The 20,375-nt window shown below is 52.0% G+C and overlaps 1 protein-coding gene across 1 annotated transcript; it reads left to right on the forward strand.

Annotated features, from left to right (window-relative positions):
- Nucleotides 1–16,575: 16,575 nt before the first annotated feature.
- LOC149404026 (uncharacterized) lies at nucleotides 16,576–16,908 on the forward strand. The gene has a single exon (XM_089604055.1). It carries the CDS (start codon nucleotides 16,576–16,578, stop codon nucleotides 16,906–16,908), a length of 333 nt encoding a protein of 110 aa, XP_089460181.1.
- The last annotated feature ends 3,467 nt before the right edge of the window (nucleotides 16,909–20,375 follow it).

Raw genomic sequence — 20,375 nt, forward strand, 5'->3', positions numbered from 1 at the left:
GAAGGCGTGATCGATTAGCACGACTTTATTGTGCATGTCTTATTTTCTCAACCCGCCAATGAAGGCGTGATCGATTAGCACGACTTTATTGTGCGTGTCTTATTTTCTCAACCCGCCAATGAAGGCGTGATCGATTAGCACGACTTTATTGTGCGTGTCTTATTTTCTCAACCCGCCAATGAAGGCATGATCGATTAGCACGACTTTATTGTGCGTGTCTTATTTTCTCGACTTACCAATGAAGGTGTGATCGATTAGCACGACTTTATTGTGCGTGTCTTATTTTCTCGACTTACCAATGAAGGCGTGATCGATTAGCATGACTTTATTGTGCGTGTCTTATTTTCTCGACTTACCAATGAAGGCGTGATCGATTAGCATGACTTTATTGTGCGTGTCTTATTTTCTCGACTTACCATTGAAGGCGTGATCGATTAGCACGACTTTATTGTGCGTGTCTTATTTTCTCGACCCACCAACGAAGGCGTGATCGATTAGCACGACTTTATTGTGCGTGTCTAATTTTCTCAACCCGCCAATGAAGGCGTGATCGATTAGCACGACTTTATTGTGCGTGTCTTATTTTCTCAACCCGCCGATGAAGGCGTGATCGATTAGCACGACTTGGGCCTCGAGGGGGGCCTTGGTGTCACGTTTGTGTGACCGGGTTTTCCGTGGACGCTGGCTAGACCAGATACGTCCGATGGGCGCGAGCCTTTGAAACCCATTTGAGACTTGCTGCCCTTCGGCCCACGAGCTGGGTGGCAAGCGCGGACTCGGGACTCAACTCGAGGACTTATGTAGAGCCTGCACGAGGAGTTACTTGATAAGTCTTTCCTTGGGACCTCCGGCCTAACCATCGGCCCCTTGAGACTTTGTTATACTTTTGTTTTTGTTTTTGAGTTGTTTTTTTTTTTTGTTGAGCGAGCGAGCTCTAGTTTCGTTGAGCATTGTTTCCCATTAGCCCCCCGAGTTTCTCGTGTACTCGTAGAAGAGACTAGAAATTATAATGCAACAAGATAAAGACTTCGAGGTGAAATGTAATCTAATTACCATGTAGAAATAGTCAAAAATTACATTCCCAGGCCATTGGCCTTATTGAAATTTGAAACTGTCTTAAAATCGGAAATAAAATGACATAATGAGAAAAGGGAGCGGGCTTCCACTGCAGTGCCAGCTTCCGCAGCTTGACCGAGCTAGAGGATGGCGCTCACCATCTTTTCCTTCCCTTTCCCGTCCACGCCTTGGATGTAGCACATCCTCGCCATTGACTGGTCTCCCAACATGACGGCAATCCCCTTCTCAGTCGGGAACTTCATCATCAGGTGATAGGTGGACGTTATGGCCTTAAGCCGGTTGAGAGTCGGGCGGCCGATGATGATGTTGTATGCCGAGGGCTGGTCCACAACTAGGAAGGACACGATGCGGGTGACCTCGAGCCCCCCCGGTGTTCCGAAGGTGACCGGGAGGTTGATGGTTCCCTCCGTCATGACCCTCTCCCCGGAGAAGCCGAAGAGCGGAGTCGAGACCGGGGTCGGTCCCACTCTGGATAGCTTCATCCTGTCTAGCGCCGATTTGAAGATTATGTCGGTGGAGCTTCCATTATCGATTAGGATCCTTCGGACGAGGTTGTTGGCGACCAGTGCAGAGACGACTATCGCGTCATTGTGCGGGTGGAGCACACGCGCTGCCTCTTGGCCGGTGAAGAACATGGACTCGAACGGGGCTGGAGGAGGAGCCTCGTACGTGTGGTTGATGTAGTGCGCTATTTTCCCTTGGGAAACTTCGCGCACGTATTTCTTCCTTTTTGTGCTTGAGTCTCCGAACTCCGGGCCGCCCATGATTGAGCCCACGATGTGCAATTGTGAGTTCCTTGGTCCTTGGTTCGCCATTTGGTCTGTGACGGTCGCCGTCGCCGGACCCTTCCTTTCTTGCCGTGGGCGCTCTCCGTGCACCGCGGCTGCCTCGACCGTTCTTAGGACATACTCTTTTAATTTCCCGTCTTGAATCAGGGCCTCGATCTGACGCCTGAGATGATAACACTCGGACGTCAGATGCCCGTGATCCTGGTGGTACTCACAGAACTTGTTTCGATCCCTCTTCGCGGGATCCTTCGCAAGAGGAGCCGGACTTCCTAGCTTGTCGCGGTGCAGAGCTAGGATCCGCTCTTGCGGGGTGTTCAGAGGGGTGTACGTCGATAACGCTCGGAAGCTATCAACGTGCGACGATCTTGGACCGGAAAGGGGGTGACCGTTAGGGGACCGGCCTCCCTTGCTCCTCTTCCTCTGAGGGTCGGGACGATCTTCGCCCTGGTCGTCGCGGTGGAGACTACCTTGTCCTCTTGACTTTCGGCCATCTCGGCCATCGAGATAGTCCTCGATTCCCATATGTGTGCAGGCTCTCGTCATCAGCTCCGCCATGTCTCGCGGGACTTGCCCGACAATGAACTTGAGGAAGTCGCTCGTGCGAACTCCCTCGGTGATCGCTGTGATGGCGTCCTTGTCGTCGAACCCTTCGACCTTGTGAGACTCCTTAGTGAAGCGAGCGAGGTAGTGTCTCAGCGTCTCATCTCTTCCTTGCCGGATAGAGAGGAGGTGAATCACATACTGAGTCCGAACTCTGACTTTTTCAAATGAGAATACGTAAGGTGTGAAATGGCATGTCTCATTTCAGGATTAAGGTAAGCACGATGCAATTCATACGTAGTGACTTCGAGACATAAGAGGTTAAATGGTTTGTTCTTATCTTGTCTCTAGAAGTGCACTGGTCAATTCAGTACCTTCGGAAGATACCTAGAAGAACTATAGAGTCTCCAACTCTCAATGCCTCATAACCAGACATCATAGATTCTTCTAACAATCATACTGAGGTCAATAGTCCTTTGACCCTTAATTTGCGAATATATCGTTTTAAGCAAACTACGAAGAGTTCGTTCATGCAAATCTACATTTGTCTCTTCATAAGTTGTTGAGTTTGTTTATGCACTAAAGACTAATGTTTTATCATAAAGCTTCAAACAGACGCGGAAGAATGAATGAACGTTTCAACTTTTTATTAATGAATAAGCAATTACAAGCAAGAGTCTTCATCAGACTTTATTACATCAAATGTACAATATAAGGATTACAACTCTTCTTGTGGGCACCATTGAAAACACAAGGCTCATCTATTGACTGTTCAAAGCCGATGCTTTTCACAGTTTCATCGAATCTAATATTCCATGACCTAGATGCTTTCTTTAGTCCATAAATGGACTTAAGTAACTCACAAACCTTGGTCTCTTGACCTTTTTTTTTTCCACGAAACCGTCTGGTTGAGCCATGTAAATACACTCGTCAAGATTGCCATTCAGGAAGTCTGTCTTGACATCCATTTGCCAGATTTCATAGTCGAGAGCTGCAGGTATGGATAGGAGTATGCGGATGGATTTAAGCATTGCGACTGGTGAGATGGTTTCTTCATAGTCAATCCCTTCTTGTTGGGTATAACCCTTAGCCACAAGTCGTGCTTTGAACGTCTCGACGTTCCCATCAGGACCTGTTGTCGCAGTTTTTCGGACAACGATTTAGGAGTCGCAGACGGTCAGACCCAAGGCCGGACCAAGTGGTCTCGTCTCGACTCGAGCGTGTCGGACATGGTATCCCAAGTCGTCCCTTAGCTGTCTGTGGTATCTGTCTCGTCCAGGCACCTGAAAAGCAAGCAGAAAAGGTGTGAACTACAAAGGGGAAACAGAGGGGTTGCCTCTGTTTACCTCTCCGACGCTCAACATTAGTAGGATTGCGGTGGTTTGTAGAGGGTTTAGTGTTTAGGGGTCGAGACTTGAGAGAAACAAGCGAGGTACGAGTTCGACAGCGTTTCAGTACTCAAATTCGGATTACCTGGACTAGGGGGGCGGCCCCTGTATTTATAGGCAGCCAAGGGGTGGTTTGAAGACCCCTTGGCCGAGTGAGCAAGCTTGGGTCGGCCATTGGCCGGCTGAAGGGTTGGGTCGGCCAATGGCCGAGTGAGGAGGCATGGCCGGCTGAAGGGTTCACTCGGCCATTGCCCGAGTGAACTGCTGGAAGGTTCACTCGGCCATTGGCCGAGTGAACTGCAAGGCCGTCTGAAGGGTTCACTCGGCCCTTGGCCGAGTGAACTGCTGGAAGGTGCACTCGGCCAACGGCCGAGTGAACTGCATGGCCGGCTGAAGGGTTCACTCGGCCATTGGCCGAGTGAACTGCTAGAAGGTTCACTCGGCAATTGGCCGAGTGAACTCCAAGGCCGACTGAAAGGTTCACTCGGCCATTGGCCTAGTGAACTGCTGGAAGGTTCACTCGGCCAATGGCCGAGTGAACTGCATGGCCAGCTGAAGGGTTCACTCGTCCATTGGCTGAGTGAACTGCTGGAAGGTTCACTCGGCCAATGGCCGAGTGAACAGCATGGCCGACTGAAAGGTTCACTCGGCCATTGGCCGACTGAACTGCTGGAAGGTTCACTCGGCCAATGGCCGAGTGAACTGCCTTGGTGGCTGAAGGGTTCACTCGGCCATTGGCCGAGTGAACTGCCCAATGGCTGAGTGAGCCATTGACCCGGCCAATGGTCGAGTGAGCCATTGACTCGGCCCATGGCTTGGCCATTGGTTTGGGCCGGCCCCTGGTTGAGTCAGGGTCTCGCCGCTCAAGACCTCGCACCAGCCACGTGGGTCGAAGAGATGCCTTTGTTCTCGTTGGCCCTAGACGGGCCGACAACATTAGCCCCCTGAGTTTCCGGTCGAGCGTAGGTCGAATGGAAATTCAAAATCTACATTTTCATGCGGACGCGAGATAAATGCTCTCGGGTTTGCGTCACGGGGAACGGCCTTTGCGCGTCGCGAGGGACGGCCTTTGTGCGTTACGAGAGACGACTTACGTGCGTCATGGGGGGCGGCTTTTGTGCGTCACGAGGGACGGCTTATGTGTATAGCGAGGGACGGCTCTTGTTGCTCGTGGCTTATTTTCTCGACTTACCAATGAAGGCGTGATCGATTAGCACGACTTTATTGCGCGCGTCTTATTTTCTCGACTTACCATTGAAGGCGTGATCGATTATTACGACTTTATTGCGCGTGTCTTATTTTCTCGACTTACCATTGAAGGCGTGATCGATTAGCACGACTTTATTGTGCGCGTCTTATTTTCTCGACTTACCATTGAAGGCGTGATCGATTAGCACGACTTTATCGCGCGTGTCTTATTTTCTTGACTTACCATTGAAGGCGTGATCGATTAGTACGAATTTATTGTGCGTGTCTTATTTTCTCGACCCACCAACGAGGGCGTGATCGATTAGCACGACTTTATTGTGCATGTATTATTTTCTCAACCCGCCAATGAAGGCGTGATCGATTAGCACGACTTTATTGTGCGTGTCTTATTTTCTCAACCCGCCAATGTAGGCGTGATCGATTAGCACGACTTTATTGTGCGTGTCTTATTTTCTCAACCCGCCAATGAAGGCGTGATCGATTAGCACGACTTTATTGTGCGTTTCTTATTATCTCGACTTACCAATGAAGGCGTGATCGATTAGCACGACTTTAATGTGCGTGTCTTATTTTCTCGACTTACCAATGAAGGCGTGATCGATTAGCATGACTTTATTGTGCGTGTCTTATTTTCTCGACTTACCAATGAAGGCGTGATCGATTAGCACGACTTTATTGTGCGTGTCTTATTTTCTCGACTTACCATTGAAGGCGTGATCGATTAGCACGACTTTATTGTGCGTGTCTTATTTTCTCGACCCACCAACGAAGGCGTGATCGATTAGCACGACTTTATTGTGCGTGTCTTATTTTCTCGACTTACCATTGAAGGCGTGATCGATTAGCACGACTTTATTGTGCGTGTCTTATTTTCTCGACCCACCAACGAAGGCGTGATCGATTAGCACGACTTTATTGTGCGTGTCTTATTTTATCAACCCGCCAATGAAGGCGTGATCGATTAGCACGACTTTATTGTGCGTGTCTTATTTTCTCAACCCGCCGATGAAGGCGTGATCGATTAGCACGACTTGGGCCTCGAGGGGGGCCTTGGTGTCACGTTTGTGTGACCGGGTTTTCCGTGGACGCTGGCTAGACCAGATACGTCCGATGGGCGCGAGCCTTTGAAACCCATTTGAGACTTGCTGCCCTTCGGCCCACGAGCTGGGTGGCAAGCGCGGACTCGGGACTCAACTCGAGGACTAATGTAGAGCCTGCACGAGGAGTTACTTGTTAAGTCTTTCCTTGGAACCTCCGGCCTAACCATCGGCCCCTTGAGACTTTGTTATACTTTTGTTTTTGTTTTTGACCGGTGCGGAGACGACTATCGCGTCATTGTGCGGGTGGAGCACACGCGCTGCCTCTTGGCCGGTGAAGAACATGGACTCGAACGGGGCTGGAGGAGGAGCCTCGTACGTGTGGTTGATGTAGTGCGCTATTTTCCCTTGGGAAACTTCGCGCACGTATTTCTTCCTTTTTGTGCTTGAGTCTCCGAACTCCGGGCCGCCCATGATTGAGCCCACGATGTGCAATTGTGAGTTCCCTGGTCCTTGGTTCGCCATTTGGTCTGTGACGGTCGCCGTCGCCGGACCCTTCCTTTCTTGCCGTGGGCGCTCTCCGTGCACCGCGGCTGCCTCGACCGTTCTTAGGACATACTCTTTTAATTTCCCGTCTTGAATCAGGGCCTCGATCTGACGCCTGAGATGATAACACTCGGACGTCAGATGCCCGTGATCCTGGTGGTACTCACAGAACTTGTTTCGATCCCTCTTCGCGGGATCCTTCGCAAGAGGAGCCGGACTTCCTAGCTTGTCGCGGTGCAGAGCTAGGATCCGCTCTTGCGGGGTGTTCAGAGGGGTGTACGTCGATAACGCTCGGAAGCTATCAACGTGCGACGATCTTGGACCGGAAAGGGGGTGACCGTTAGGGGACCGGCCTCCCTTGCTCCTCTTCCTCTGAGGGTCGGGACGATCTTCGCCCTGGTCGTCGCGGTGGAGACTACCTTGTCCTCTTGACTTTCGGCCATCTCGGCCATCGAGATAGTCCTCGATTCCCATATGTGTGCAGGCTCTCGTCATCAGCTCCGCCATGTCTCACGGGACTTGCCCGACAATGAACTTGAGGAAGTCGCTCGTGCGAACTCCCTCGGTGATCGCTGTGATGGCGTCCTTGTCGTCGAACCCTTCGACCTTGTGAGACTCCTTAGTGAAGCGAGCGAGGTAGTGTCTCAGCGTCTCATCTCTTCCTTGCCGGATAGAGAGGAGGTGAATCACATACTGAGTCCGAACTCTGACTTTTTCAAATGAGAATACGTAAGGTGTGAAATGGCATGTCTCATTTCAGGATTAAGGTAAGCACGATGCAATTCATACGTAGTGACTTCGAGACATAAGAGGTTAAATGGTTTGTTCTTATCTTGTCTCTAGAAGTGCACTGGTCAATTCAGTACCTTCGGAAGATACCTAGAAGAACTATAGAGTCTCCAACTCTCAATGCCTCATAACCAGACATCATAGATTCTTCTAACAATCATACTGAGGTCAATAGTCCTTTGACCCTTAATTTGCGAATATATCGTTTTAAGCAAACTACGAAGAGTTCGTTCATGCAAATCTACATTTGTCTCTTCATAAGTTGTTGAGTTTGTTTATGCACTAAAGACTAATGTTTTATCATAAAGCTTCAAACAGACGCGGAAGAATGAATGAACGTTTCAACTTTTTATTAATGAATAAGCAATTACAAGCAAGAGTCTTCATCAGACTTTATTACATCAAATGTACAATATAAGGATTACAACTCTTCTTGTGGGCACCATTGAAAACACAAGGCTCATCTATTGACTGTTCAAAGCCGATGCTTTTCACAGTTTCATCGAATCTAATATTCCATGACCTAGATGCTTTCTTTAGTCCATAAATGGACTTAAGTAACTCACAAACCTTGGTCTCTTGACCTTTTTTTTTTCCACGAAACCGTCTGGTTGAGCCATGTAAATACACTCGTCAAGATTGCCATTCAGGAAGTCTGTCTTGACATCCATTTGCCAGATTTCATAGTCGAGAGCTGCAGGTATGGATAGGAGTATGCGGATGGATTTAAGCATTGCGACTGGTGAGATGGTTTCTTCATAGTCAATCCCTTCTTGTTGGGTATAACCCTTAGCCACAAGTCGTGCTTTGAACGTCTCGACGTTCCCATCAGGACCTGTTGTCGCAGTTTTTCGGACAACGATTTAGGAGTCGCAGACGGTCAGACCCAAGGCCGGACCAAGTGGTCTCGTCTCGACTCGAGCGTGTCGGACATGGTATCCCAAGTCGTCCCTTAGCTGTCTGTGGTATCTGTCTCGTCCAGGCACCTGAAAAGCAAGCAGAAAAGGTGTGAACTACAAAGGGGAAACAGAGGGGTTGCCTCTGTTTACCTCTCCGACGCTCAACATTAGTAGGATTGCGGTGGTTTGTAGAGGGTTTAGTGTTTAGGGGTCGAGACTTGAGAGAAACAAGCGAGGTACGAGTTCGACAGCGTTTCAGTACTCAAATTCGGATTACCTGGACTAGGGGGGCGGCCCCTGTATTTATAGGCAGCCAAGGGGTGGTTTGAAGACCCCTTGGCCGAGTGAGCAAGCTTGGGTCGGCCATTGGCCGGCTGAAGGGTTGGGTCGGCCAATGGCCGAGTGAGGAGGCATGGCCGGCTGAAGGGTTCACTCGGCCATTGCCCGAGTGAACTGCAAGGCCGTCTGAAGGGTTCACTCGGCCCTTGGCCGAGTGAACTGCTGGAAGGTGCACTCGGCCAACGGCCGAGTGAACTGCATGGCCGGCTGAAGGGTTCACTCGGCCATTGGCCGAGTGAACTGCTAGAAGGTTCACTCGGCAATTGGCCGAGTGAACTCCAAGGCCGACTGAAAGGTTCACTCGGCCATTGGCCTAGTGAACTGCTGGAAGGTTCACTCGGCCAATGGCCGAGTGAACTGCATGGCCAGCTGAAGGGTTCACTCGTCCATTGGCTGAGTGAACTGCTGGAAGGTTCACTCGGCCAATGGCCGAGTGAACAGCATGGCCGACTGAAAGGTTCACTCGGCCATTGGCCGACTGAACTGCTGGAAGGTTCACTCGGCCAATGGCCGAGTGAACTGCCTTGGTGGCTGAAGGGTTCACTCGGCCATTGGCCGAGTGAACTGCCCAATGGCTGAGTGAGCCATTGACCCGGCCAATGGTCGAGTGAGCCATTGACTCGGCCCATGGCTTGGCCATTGGTTTGGGCCGGCCCCTGGTTGAGTCAGGGTCTCGCCGCTCAAGACCTCGCACCAGCCACGTGGGTCGAAGAGATGCCTTTGTTCTCGTTGGCCCTAGACGGGCCGACAACATTAGCCCCCTGAGTTTCCGGTCGAGCGTAGGTCGAATGGAAATTCAAAATCTACATTTTCATGCGGACGCGAGATAAATGCTCTCGGGTTTGCGTCACGGGGAACGGCCTTTGCGCGTCGCGAGGGACGGCCTTTGTGCGTTACGAGAGACGACTTACGTGCGTCATGGGGGGCGGCTTTTGTGCGTCACGAGGGACGGCTTATGTGTATCGCGAGGGACGGCTCTTGTTGCTCGTGGCTTATTTTCTCGACTTACCAATGAAGGCGTGATCGATTAGCACGACTTTATTGCGCGCGTCTTATTTTCTCGACTTACCATTGAAGGCGTGATCGATTATTACGACTTTATTGCGCGTGTCTTATTTTCTCGACTTACCATTGAAGGCGTGATCGATTAGCACGACTTTATTGTGCGCGTCTTATTTTCTCGACTTACCATTGAAGGCGTGATCGATTAGCACGACTTTATCGCGCGTGTCTTATTTTCTTGACTTACCATTGAAGGCGTGATCGATTAGTACGAATTTATTGTGCGTGTCTTATTTTCTCGACCCACCAACGAGGGCGTGATCGATTAGCACGACTTTATTGTGCATGTATTATTTTCTCAACCCGCCAATGAAGGCGTGATCGATTAGCACGACTTTATTGTGCGTGTCTTATTTTCTCAACCCGCCAATGTAGGCGTGATCGATTAGCACGACTTTATTGTGCGTGTCTTATTTTCTCAACCCGCCAATGAAGGCGTGATCGATTAGCACGACTTTATTGTGCGTTTCTTATTATCTCGACTTACCAATGAAGGCGTGATCGATTAGCACGACTTTAATGTGCGTGTCTTATTTTCTCGACTTACCAATGAAGGCGTGATCGATTAGCATGACTTTATTGTGCGTGTCTTATTTTCTCGACTTACCAATGAAGGCGTGATCGATTAGCACGACTTTATTGTGCGTGTCTTATTTTCTCGACTTACCATTGAAGGCGTGATCGATTAGCACGACTTTATTGTGCGTGTCTTATTTTCTCGACCCACCAACGAAGGCGTGATCGATTAGCACGACTTTATTGTGCGTGTCTTATTTTCTCGACTTACCATTGAAGGCGTGATCGATTAGCACGACTTTATTGTGCGTGTCTTATTTTCTCGACCCACCAACGAAGGCGTGATCGATTAGCACGACTTTATTGTGCGTGTCTTATTTTATCAACCCGCCAATGAAGGCGTGATCGATTAGCACGACTTTATTGTGCGTGTCTTATTTTCTCAACCCGCCGATGAAGGCGTGATCGATTAGCACGACTTGGGCCTCGAGGGGGGCCTTGGTGTCACGTTTGTGTGACCGGGTTTTCCGTGGACGCTGGCTAGACCAGATACGTCCGATGGGCGCGAGCCTTTGAAACCCATTTGAGACTTGCTGCCCTTCGGCCCACGAGCTGGGTGGCAAGCGCGGACTCGGGACTCAACTCGAGGACTTATGTAGAGCCTGCACGAGGAGTTACTTGTTAAGTCTTTCCTTGGAACCTCCGGCCTAACCATCGGCCCCTTGAGACTTTGTTATACTTTTGTTTTTGTTTTTGACCGGTGCGGAGACGACTATCGCGTCATTGTGCGGGTGGAGCACACGCGCTGCCTCTTGGCCGGTGAAGAACATGGACTCGAACGGGGCTGGAGGAGGAGCCTCGTACGTGTGGTTGATGTAGTGCGCTATTTTCCCTTGGGAAACTTCGCGCACGTATTTCTTCCTTTTTGTGCTTGAGTCTCCGAACTCCGGGCCGCCCATGATTGAGCCCACGATGTGCAATTGTGAGTTCCCTGGTCCTTGGTTCGCCATTTGGTCTGTGACGGTCGCCGTCGCCGGACCCTTCCTTTCTTGCCGTGGGCGCTCTCCGTGCACCGCGGCTGCCTCGACCGTTCTTAGGACATACTCTTTTAATTTCCCGTCTTGAATCAGGGCCTCGATCTGACGCCTGAGATGATAACACTCGGACGTCAGATGCCCGTGATCCTGGTGGTACTCACAGAACTTGTTTCGATCCCTCTTCGCGGGATCCTTCGCAAGAGGAGCCGGACTTCCTAGCTTGTCGCGGTGCAGAGCTAGGATCTGCTCTTGCGAGGCGTTCAGAGGGGTGTACGTCGATAACGCTCGGAAGCTATCAACGTGCGACGATCTTGGACCGGAAAGGGGGCGACCGTAAGGGGACCGGCCTCCCTTGCTCCTCTTCCTCTGAGGGTCGGGACGATCTTCGTCCTGGTCGTCGCGGTGGCGACTACCTTGTCCTCCTGACTTTCGGCCATCTCGGCCATCGAGATAGTCCTCGATTCCCATATGTGTGCGGGCTCTCGTCATCAGCTTCGCCATGTCTCGCGGGACTTGCCCGATAATGAACTTGAGGAAGTCGCTCGTGCGAACTCCCTCGGTGATCGCTGTGATGGCGTCCTTGTCGTCGAACCCTTCGACCTTGTGAGACTCCTCAGTGAAGCGAGCGAGGTATGGTCTCAGCGTCTCGTCTCTTCCTTGCCGGATAGAGAGGAGGTGGGTCTTTGGTTTCTTTTGCGCCACGAGGGTGGCGAATCGGGCAAGGAACGCCTCTCGTAAGGCCCGGAAAGACGGGATGCTTCCTAGCCTAAACTTCGGAACCACTCAAACCCCGACCCTGTGAGGGTCAGGCTGAAGGCTTGGCAGAGGGTGGCGTCTGTTTGTCCTTGCATCGTCATCCACGTCTCATAGTGTTGGACGTGGAAGTGGGGGTCCGTACGTCCATTGTAGGGGGGAATGGACGGTAACTTGAAGTTTCCCACGCATGGTTCCGCGAGGACTTGTGCGGCGAAGGGAGAGTATGATTCCTCGATCCCTCCGTACGGCCTTTGCCTCCCTGACTCCCTCATCTCGATGATTTGATTTTGGAGGCTCTGAATCATCGTGACCATGTCAAGCCCGTTAGCAGGGCCGATTGTCGGGGCCACGGGGGTCACCGGTTGGCGTTCGTTGGACGCTTGGTCCACGACATTGGCCTGCGGTCGGCCGAGAGTTGCGGCGGGCAGCGCGTCCCGCCGAGAATTGAGCCTTTGGCGGAGATCCTCCCCTCGGGAGTTTCTTTGCGCCGTCAAGTGTTCTCTAAGGTCCACGCTAGGTGCGTGGCGAGGCGAGGTCGCCCTTGGTCGGGCCGTCCGGCGAGCGCTTCGGCTATCGACCCCATCGTCAACTAGAGTCGCTCTCTCTTCGGCGAGGGGCCGTGTTCGGCCACCTCTTGAAACCGAGGGGGCGAGTCCCCGGGACTGTGACCGTGCCTGTCGTCGAGCCGGGTGCAAGTGATCGGCCAACGCACCATTGGCCCTCTCGGGTTGTGCTTGAGCGAGGCTAGGGGTGGCCTCGTTGGTTCTTGACTCCCCCACGTATTCGGGGTCAGAGTCGTCCTGAGCGGATCGATCCTCGACGTCGTAGCCGAGGAGATTGGCGATGAGGGAGCCGTCAACGCCGGGACGGTCAAGGAGCTCCGCGAGCCGCCGGGCCGTGTCCTCTCGGAGCTCGGCCTCGGGGTCGATCACCGGGTCTTGGGGTTGGCTCTCGCTCTCGCGAGGTTGCCCTTCAAGACGGTGTGCGAGGAGTCGGAGACCGTACCTCGAGCTCGTCGCTCGTGTACCCGCGGAGGTAGTGGGTAAGTGACTCATCTCTCGAGAGTCGTAGGAGTGAGAAGAAGACTGGTAGAGGGGATGTGTTGCTAAGGTCGAGAGACCCCCTCCTTCTAGCGCCAAAATGTTGTCGCAGTTTTTCGGACAATGATTTAGGAGTCGCAGACGGTCAGACCCAAGGCCGGACGAAGTGGTCTCGTCTCGAGTCGAGCGTGTCGGACTTGGTATCCCAAGTCATCCCTTAGCTGTCTGTGGTATCTGTCTCGTCCAGGCAACTGAAAAGCAAGCAGAAAAGGTGTGAACTACAAAGGGGAAACAGAGGGGTTGCCTCTGTTTACCTCTCCGACGCTCAACATTAGTAGGATTGAGGTGGTTTGTAGAGGGTTTAGTATTTAGGGGTCGAGACTTGAGAGAAACGAGCGAGGTACGAGTTCGACAGCGTTTCAGTACTCAAATTCGGATTACCTGGACTAGGGGGGCGGCCCCTGTATTTATAGGCAGCCAAGGGTTGGTTTGAAGACCCCTTGGCCGAGTGAGCAAGCTTGGGTCGGCCATTGGGCGGCTGAAGGGTTGGGTCGGAAAATGGCCGAGTGAGGAGGCATGGCTGGCTGAAGGGTTCACTCGGCCATTGGCCGAGTGAACTGCTGGAAGGTTCACTCGGCCATTGGCCGAGTGAACTGCAAGGCCGACTGAAGGGTTCACTCGGCCCTTGGCCTAGTGAACTGCTGGAAGGTTCACTCGGCCAACGGCCGAGTGAGGTGCATGGCCGGCTGAAGGGTTCACTCGGCCATTGGCCGAGTGAACTGCTGGAAGGTTCACTCGGCCATTGGCCGAGTGAACTCCAAGGCCGACTGAAGGGTTCACTCGGCCATTGGCCTAGTGAACTGCTGGAAGGTTCACTCGGCCAATGGCCGAGTGAACTGCATGGCCAGCTGAAGGGTTCACTCGGCCATTGGCCGAGTGAACTGCTGGAAGGTTCACTCGGCCAATGGCCGAGTGAACTGCATGGCTGGCTGAAAGGTTCACTCGGCCATTGGCCGAGTGAACTGCCTTGGTGGCTGAAGGGTTCACTCGGCCATTGGCCGAGTGAACTGCCCAATTGCCGAGTGAGCCATTGACCCGGCCAATGGCCGAGTGAGCCATTGACTCGGCCCATGGCTTGGCGATTGGTTTTGGCCGGCCCCTGGTTGAGTCAGGGTCTCGCCGCTCAAGACCTCGCACCAGCCACGTGGGTCGAAGAGATGCCTTTGTTCTCGTTGGCCCTAGACGGGCCGACAATAGGACCCCTTTTCTTCTTGTATATCCACTTACACCGTACGTGTTTAATCCCTTCAGGAAGGTCTACAAGTTTCCAGACTTTGTTGACATACATCGAGTGCATTTCAACTTTCACGGCGTCAAGCCAAATGTTTGATTCAGATCAAGCTATCGCTTGGCTATAGGAAACAGGGTCATCCATGTCGGAGATGGCTACGAGAGAGTCTCCATAGGACATGTACCTATCAGGCTTTTGAGTAGCCCTCCCACTACGTCGAAGGTTACCCTAGGTTACGCTAGTGGGCTTGCTATTTCAACCCATCACTGAAATAGAAGCCCATAATGAGTCTACACATTAAAGGCCCACAACCTGTTAGATACATTAAAGCCCAATAACCGTACACCAAATTAGATCACTTTTAACGGGTCATCTTTATTGATAGTTCACAACACGTAATTATTTAAGCCCAACGTTGGATTAAGGATCCAACATATTGGATTAAAGATCCAACAATCTCCCACTTGGTCTATATGTTTAACCTTATAATTATGTATCGCGAAAATAACCGAAAGACCTCAACTTTACTGTCATTACCAAAATGGATCTCATAACCAATCCGGTCCATCAATCATATCAACATAGGATCAAAGCGGAATTTGCCACATCTATCGTAGTTATACCCATCAATGGTCACGTATATCGATACAAATGAACGACATGGATCATGAAGTGGATGTGTAGCATGGAAATTTCATGTTATGTGACCTCAACATGCCTATTTCCATTTGGTCCTCCTTAAACCTTAGTGAGATCAAACCATATGCTAGAAAAACAGAGTCTAAATAAACCAAAACTTAATTTTTTTTGCAGAAAACCTCAATAATCATAAATAAAACCAAACATGTCTATAACATAAAAGCACTACAAAATAGCAAAACAACAAACTCCCACTAGAACTGAATATCCCGAGCTGAAATAACACCCATATGAGCAATGTGCTCGGGAAACACTTTGGGTGGTAGTCCCTTAGTAAGCGGATCCGCAATCATGGAGTTTGTTCCGATGTGCTCGATAGACAACTGTCTACTCTGAATTCTTTCTTTCACAACTAGAAACTTGATGTCGATGTGTTTCGACTTCGTGGAGCTACTGTTGTTGTTGGAGTACAGTACAGCGGATTTGTTGTCACAATATAACTTGAGTGGTTTATCAACACCATCTACTATGCGCAGCCCAGTAACAAAATTCCACAACCATATCCCCTGATTGGACGCCTCATAACAAGGTACAAATTCTGATGCCATAGTGGAAGATGCTATAAGTGACTGTTTAGGACTCTTCCAGGAGATAGTTCCTCCAGCTAGCAAGTAAATGTAGCCCGATGTAGATTTCATACTGTCTTGGCATCCGGCAAAATCAGAGTCAGTATACCCGATGATCTCGATCTGATCTGTTCGATGGGAAGTACCTGAGTGAAGATAACTTGTCGGACAAGTTCGTTATCGTGTTTATTGACAACATCCTGATTTACTCGAAAATCAAGGCAGAACACCAGAAACCAGCAGGAATGCTGCAACCACTTGAGATTTCACAGTGGAAGTGAGAGCAGATAACGATGGATTTCGTGTCAGGTCTGCCAAAAACCACAGCCGGTCACGACTCAATCTGGGTCATTGTCTATAGATTGACCATATCAGCTCATTTCCTGCCCATAAAAACCACTCACACCGTGGATAAGCTCGCTGAACTCTACATAAAGGAGATTGTACATCTCATGGGGTTCCTAGCTTGATTTGTTTCAGATCGTGATGCTCGCTTCACATCCAGGTTCTGGAAGGGATTACAAGAGAACCTGGGGACTCGCCTGAAGTTTAGTACTGTTTTTCACCTGCAAACCGATGGTCAAAGCGAACGAACGATCCAAGTGTTGGAAGACATGCTCTGAGCTTGTGTTTTAGACTTCCAGGGCTCATGAAGTCGTTATCTTCCGCTAGCTGAATTCTCGTACAACGACAGCTACCAGACGATGAATGGCATGGTGCCGTATGAAGCTTTGTATGAACGGAAGTGCCGCTCTCCAATTCATTGGGATGAAGCTAGTGAGAGCAAGTTTATTGGATCTGATATGCTTGAACAAACCATAGAAGCGGTAAAGAAGATCCAAGCTCGAATGAAAACGTCCTAGAGTCATTAGAAAAACTACGCTGACAGGCGTAGGAGGCCTCTAGAGTTCGAAGCAGGAGAGAAAGTTTTTCTGAAGATCTCACCAATGCAAGGAGTTATGAGGTTTGGAAAAAAATGGAAGCTCAGTCCGAGGTATGAGACGTTTTGAGATCCTTGAGCGTGTAGACAAGACCGCTTATCGCTTGGCGTTACTGCCATCTATATGCAACCTTCATGATGTGTTTCACGTATCCATGCTATGGAAGTACGTGTCTCACCCTTCGTATGTTCTACAAGAGCAAGAGGTTGAGATCTCTCTTGAAATCAAATATGAAGAGCCAGCCGTTGCGATTCTTGATCGCAAAGATAAAGTTTTGAGGGACGAGACCATTCCTTTGGTCAAGGTTTTTTGGAAGAGGCATGTTGTAGAAGAAGCTACATGGGAGCTTCAGAGTGAGATGCAAAAGAAGTACCATACTCTGTTTTAAGTTTCGAGGACGAAACTCTTCTAAGGGGGTAGGGATTGTAATGTATAAATTTTGTAAACGCTCGACTTGTGCATTTGAATAAAATGGACGGGTTTTATCTCAAATTCTTGTTTCATATGAGACATCCTTAAATTTTAAATATCTTGAAAAAAAAATATATTGTTACCGGTCCGTCCCGGCCCGGTACGGCAACGACATCATATGGCGGCTTCCCCGAGACTTTCCCGACGCACGGCCACCTCAAGGCCGGCCATGGCCGAGTCAGAGCCGGCCATGGCCTTCACGGCCGAGTCAGAGCCGGCCATGGCCGGGTCAGAGCCGGCCATGGCCTCCACGGCCGAGTCAGAGCCGGCCATGGCCGGGTCAGAGCCGGCCATGGCCTCCACGGCCGAGTCAGAGCCGGCCATGGCCGGGTCAGAGCCGGCCATGGCCGGGTCAGAGCCGGCCATGGCCTCCACAGCCGAGTCAGAGCCGGCCATGGCCGGGTCAGAGCCGGCCATGGCCTCCACGGTCGAGTCAGAGCCGGCCATGGCCTCCACGGCCGAGTCAGAGCCGGCCATGGCCGGGTCAGAGCCGGCCATGGCCTCCACGGCCGAGTCAGAGCCGGCCATGGCCGGGTCAGAGCCGTCCATGGCCGGGTCAGAGGCGTCTCTCGGCCAAGGGGCTGTCCACGACGCTCCTTGGTCGCCTATAAATACCAAGGTACCTCCCTTGGTCCAGGTAATCCATTCTTGAGTACTGAAACGCTGCCGAACTCGTACCTCGTTCGTTTCTCTCAAGCTTTGGCCTCTAAACACCTAAACCCTCTACATCCACCTCAATCCCACTAATGTTGAGCGTCGGAGAGGTAAATAGAGGCACCCCCTCTATTTCCCCTTTGTAGTTCACGTGTTCCTGCTTGCTTTTCAGGTACCTGGACGAGATAACCACCACTGACAGCTAAGGGACGACTTGAGATATCAAGTCCGACACGCTCGAGTCGAGACGAGACCACTTGGTCCGGCCTTGGGTCTAACCGTCTTTGGCTCCTAAATAGTTGTCCGAAAAACTGCGACAACATTTTGGCGCTAGAAGGAGGGGACCACCGACCTTTGCACGCTCTCCCTTCCATTCCACACTTTCACTACACCTACGACTCTCGAGAGATGAGTCACCTACCCAATACCTCCGCGGGTACCCGAGCGACGAGCTCGAGGTACGGTCTCCGACTCCTCGCACACCGTCTTGAAGGGCAACCTCGCGATAGCGAGAGCCAGCCCCAAGACCCGGTGAACAACCCCGAGGCCGAGCTCCGAGACCCGGTGAACAGCCCCAAGCTCCCTCATCGCCGATCTCCTCGGCTACGACGTCGAGGATCGATCTGCTCAGGATGACTCCGACCCCGAATACGTGGAGGAGTCAAGGACCAACGAGGCCACCCCTAGCCTCGCTCAGGCACGACCCGAGAGGGCCAATGACGCGTTGGTCGATCCTTTGTACCCGGCGCGACAACAGGCACAGTCACAGTCCCGGGGACTCGCCCCCTCGGTTTCAAGAGGTGGCCGGACACGGCCCCTCGCCGAGGAGAGAGCGACTCTGGTCGACGATGGAGCCGATAGCCGAAGCGCTCGCCGGACGACCCGACCAAGGGCGACCTCGCCTCGTCACGCACCAAGCGTGGACCTTAGAGAGCGCTTGACGGCGCAGAGAAACTCCCGAGGGGAGGATCTCCGCCAAAGGCTAAATTCTCAAAGGGACGCGCTCCCCGCCGCAACTCTCGGCCGGCCTCAGGCCAATGTCGTGGACCAAGCGTCCAAAGAACGCCAACCGGTGACTCCCGTGGCCCCGACGGTCGGCCCTGCTAACGGGCTTGATATGGTCACAATGATTCAAAGCCTCCAAAACCAAATCATCGAGATGCGGGACTCGGGGAGGCAGAGATCATTTGGAGGGATCGAGGAATCATACTCTCCCTTCGCCGCACAAATCCTCGCGCAGCCTTGCGTGGGGAACTTCAAATTGCCGTCCATCCCTCCCTATGATGGACGGACTGACCCGAACTTCCACATCCAACACTACGAGACGTGGATGACAATGCAAGGACAGTCGGATGCGACCCTCTGTCAAGCTTTCAGCCTAACCCTCACAGGGTCGGGCTTTGAGTGGTTCCGGAGTTTGAGGCCTGGAAGCATCCCGTCCTTCCGGGCCTTGTGAGAGGCTTTCCTCTCTCGCTTTGCCACGCTTGTGGCACAAAAGTAGTCGAAGACCCACCTCCTCTCCATTCGACAAGGGAGAGATGAGACATTGAGACAATATCTCGCTCGCTTCACTGAGGAGTCTCACAAAGTCGAGGGCTTCGACGACAAGGACGCCATCACAGCGATCACCGAGGGAGTTCGCACGAGCGACTTCCTCAAATCCATTGTCGGGCAGGTCCCACGAAACATGGCGGAGCTGATGACGAGAGCCCGCACACATATGGGAATCGAGGACTATCTCGATGGCCGCGATGGCCGAAAGTCAGGAGGACAAGGTAGTTGCCACCGCGAAGAACAGGACGAAGATCGTCCCGACCCTCAGAGGAAGAGGAGCAAGGGAGGCCGGGCCCCTAACGGTCGCCCCTCTCCGGTCCAAGATCGTCACACGTTGATAGCTTTCGAGCGTTATCGACGTACACCCCGCTGAACACTCCGCAAGAGCGGATCCTAGCTCTGCACCGCGACAAGCTAGGAAGTCCGGCTCACCTTGCAAAGGATCCCGCGAAGAGGGATCGAAACAAGTTCTGTGAGTACCACCAGGATCATGGGCATCTAACGTCCGAGTGCTATCATCTCAGGCGTCAGATCGAGGCCCTGATTCAAGACGGGAAATTAAAAGAGTATGTCCTGAGAACGGTCGGGGCGGCCACGGTGCACGAAGGCCGTCCACGGCAAGGAAGGAAGGGTCCAGCGACGGTGACTGTCATGGACCAGGCAGCGATTGAAGAACCGGAGAGCTCACAGCTGCATGTCGTGGGCTTGATCATGGGCGGCCTGGAGTTTGGGGACTCGTCCACGCAAAGAAAGAAATACGTGCGCGAGGTTTCTCGAGGAAAAATTGCGCACTACATCAACCATACATACGAGGCTCCCCCTCCGGCCCCGTTCGAGTCCATGTTCTTCACCGGCCAAGAGGCGACACGAGTTCTCCACCCGCACAATGACGCAATAGTCGTCTCGGCCCCGGTCGCTAACAATCTCGTCCGAAGAATCCTGATTGATGACGGCAGCTCGGCCGACATCGTCTTCAAATCAGCGTTGGACAGGATGAAGCTGACCGGACTGAAACCGACCCCGATCTCGACCCCACTCTTTGGCTTCTCCGGGGAGAGGGTCATGACGGAGGGCACCATCGACCTCCCGGTCACCTTCGGAACACCGGGGGGGCTCGAGGCCACTCGCATCGTATCCTTCCTAGTTGTGGACCAGCCCTCGGCATACAACATCATC

This window comes from Urtica dioica, chromosome 2 (assembly GCF_054948205.1).
Source record: "Urtica dioica subsp. dioica isolate 48M chromosome 2, U.dioica_male_clone48M_v1_H2, whole genome shotgun sequence".
Taxonomy (NCBI): domain Eukaryota; kingdom Viridiplantae; phylum Streptophyta; class Magnoliopsida; order Rosales; family Urticaceae; genus Urtica; species Urtica dioica.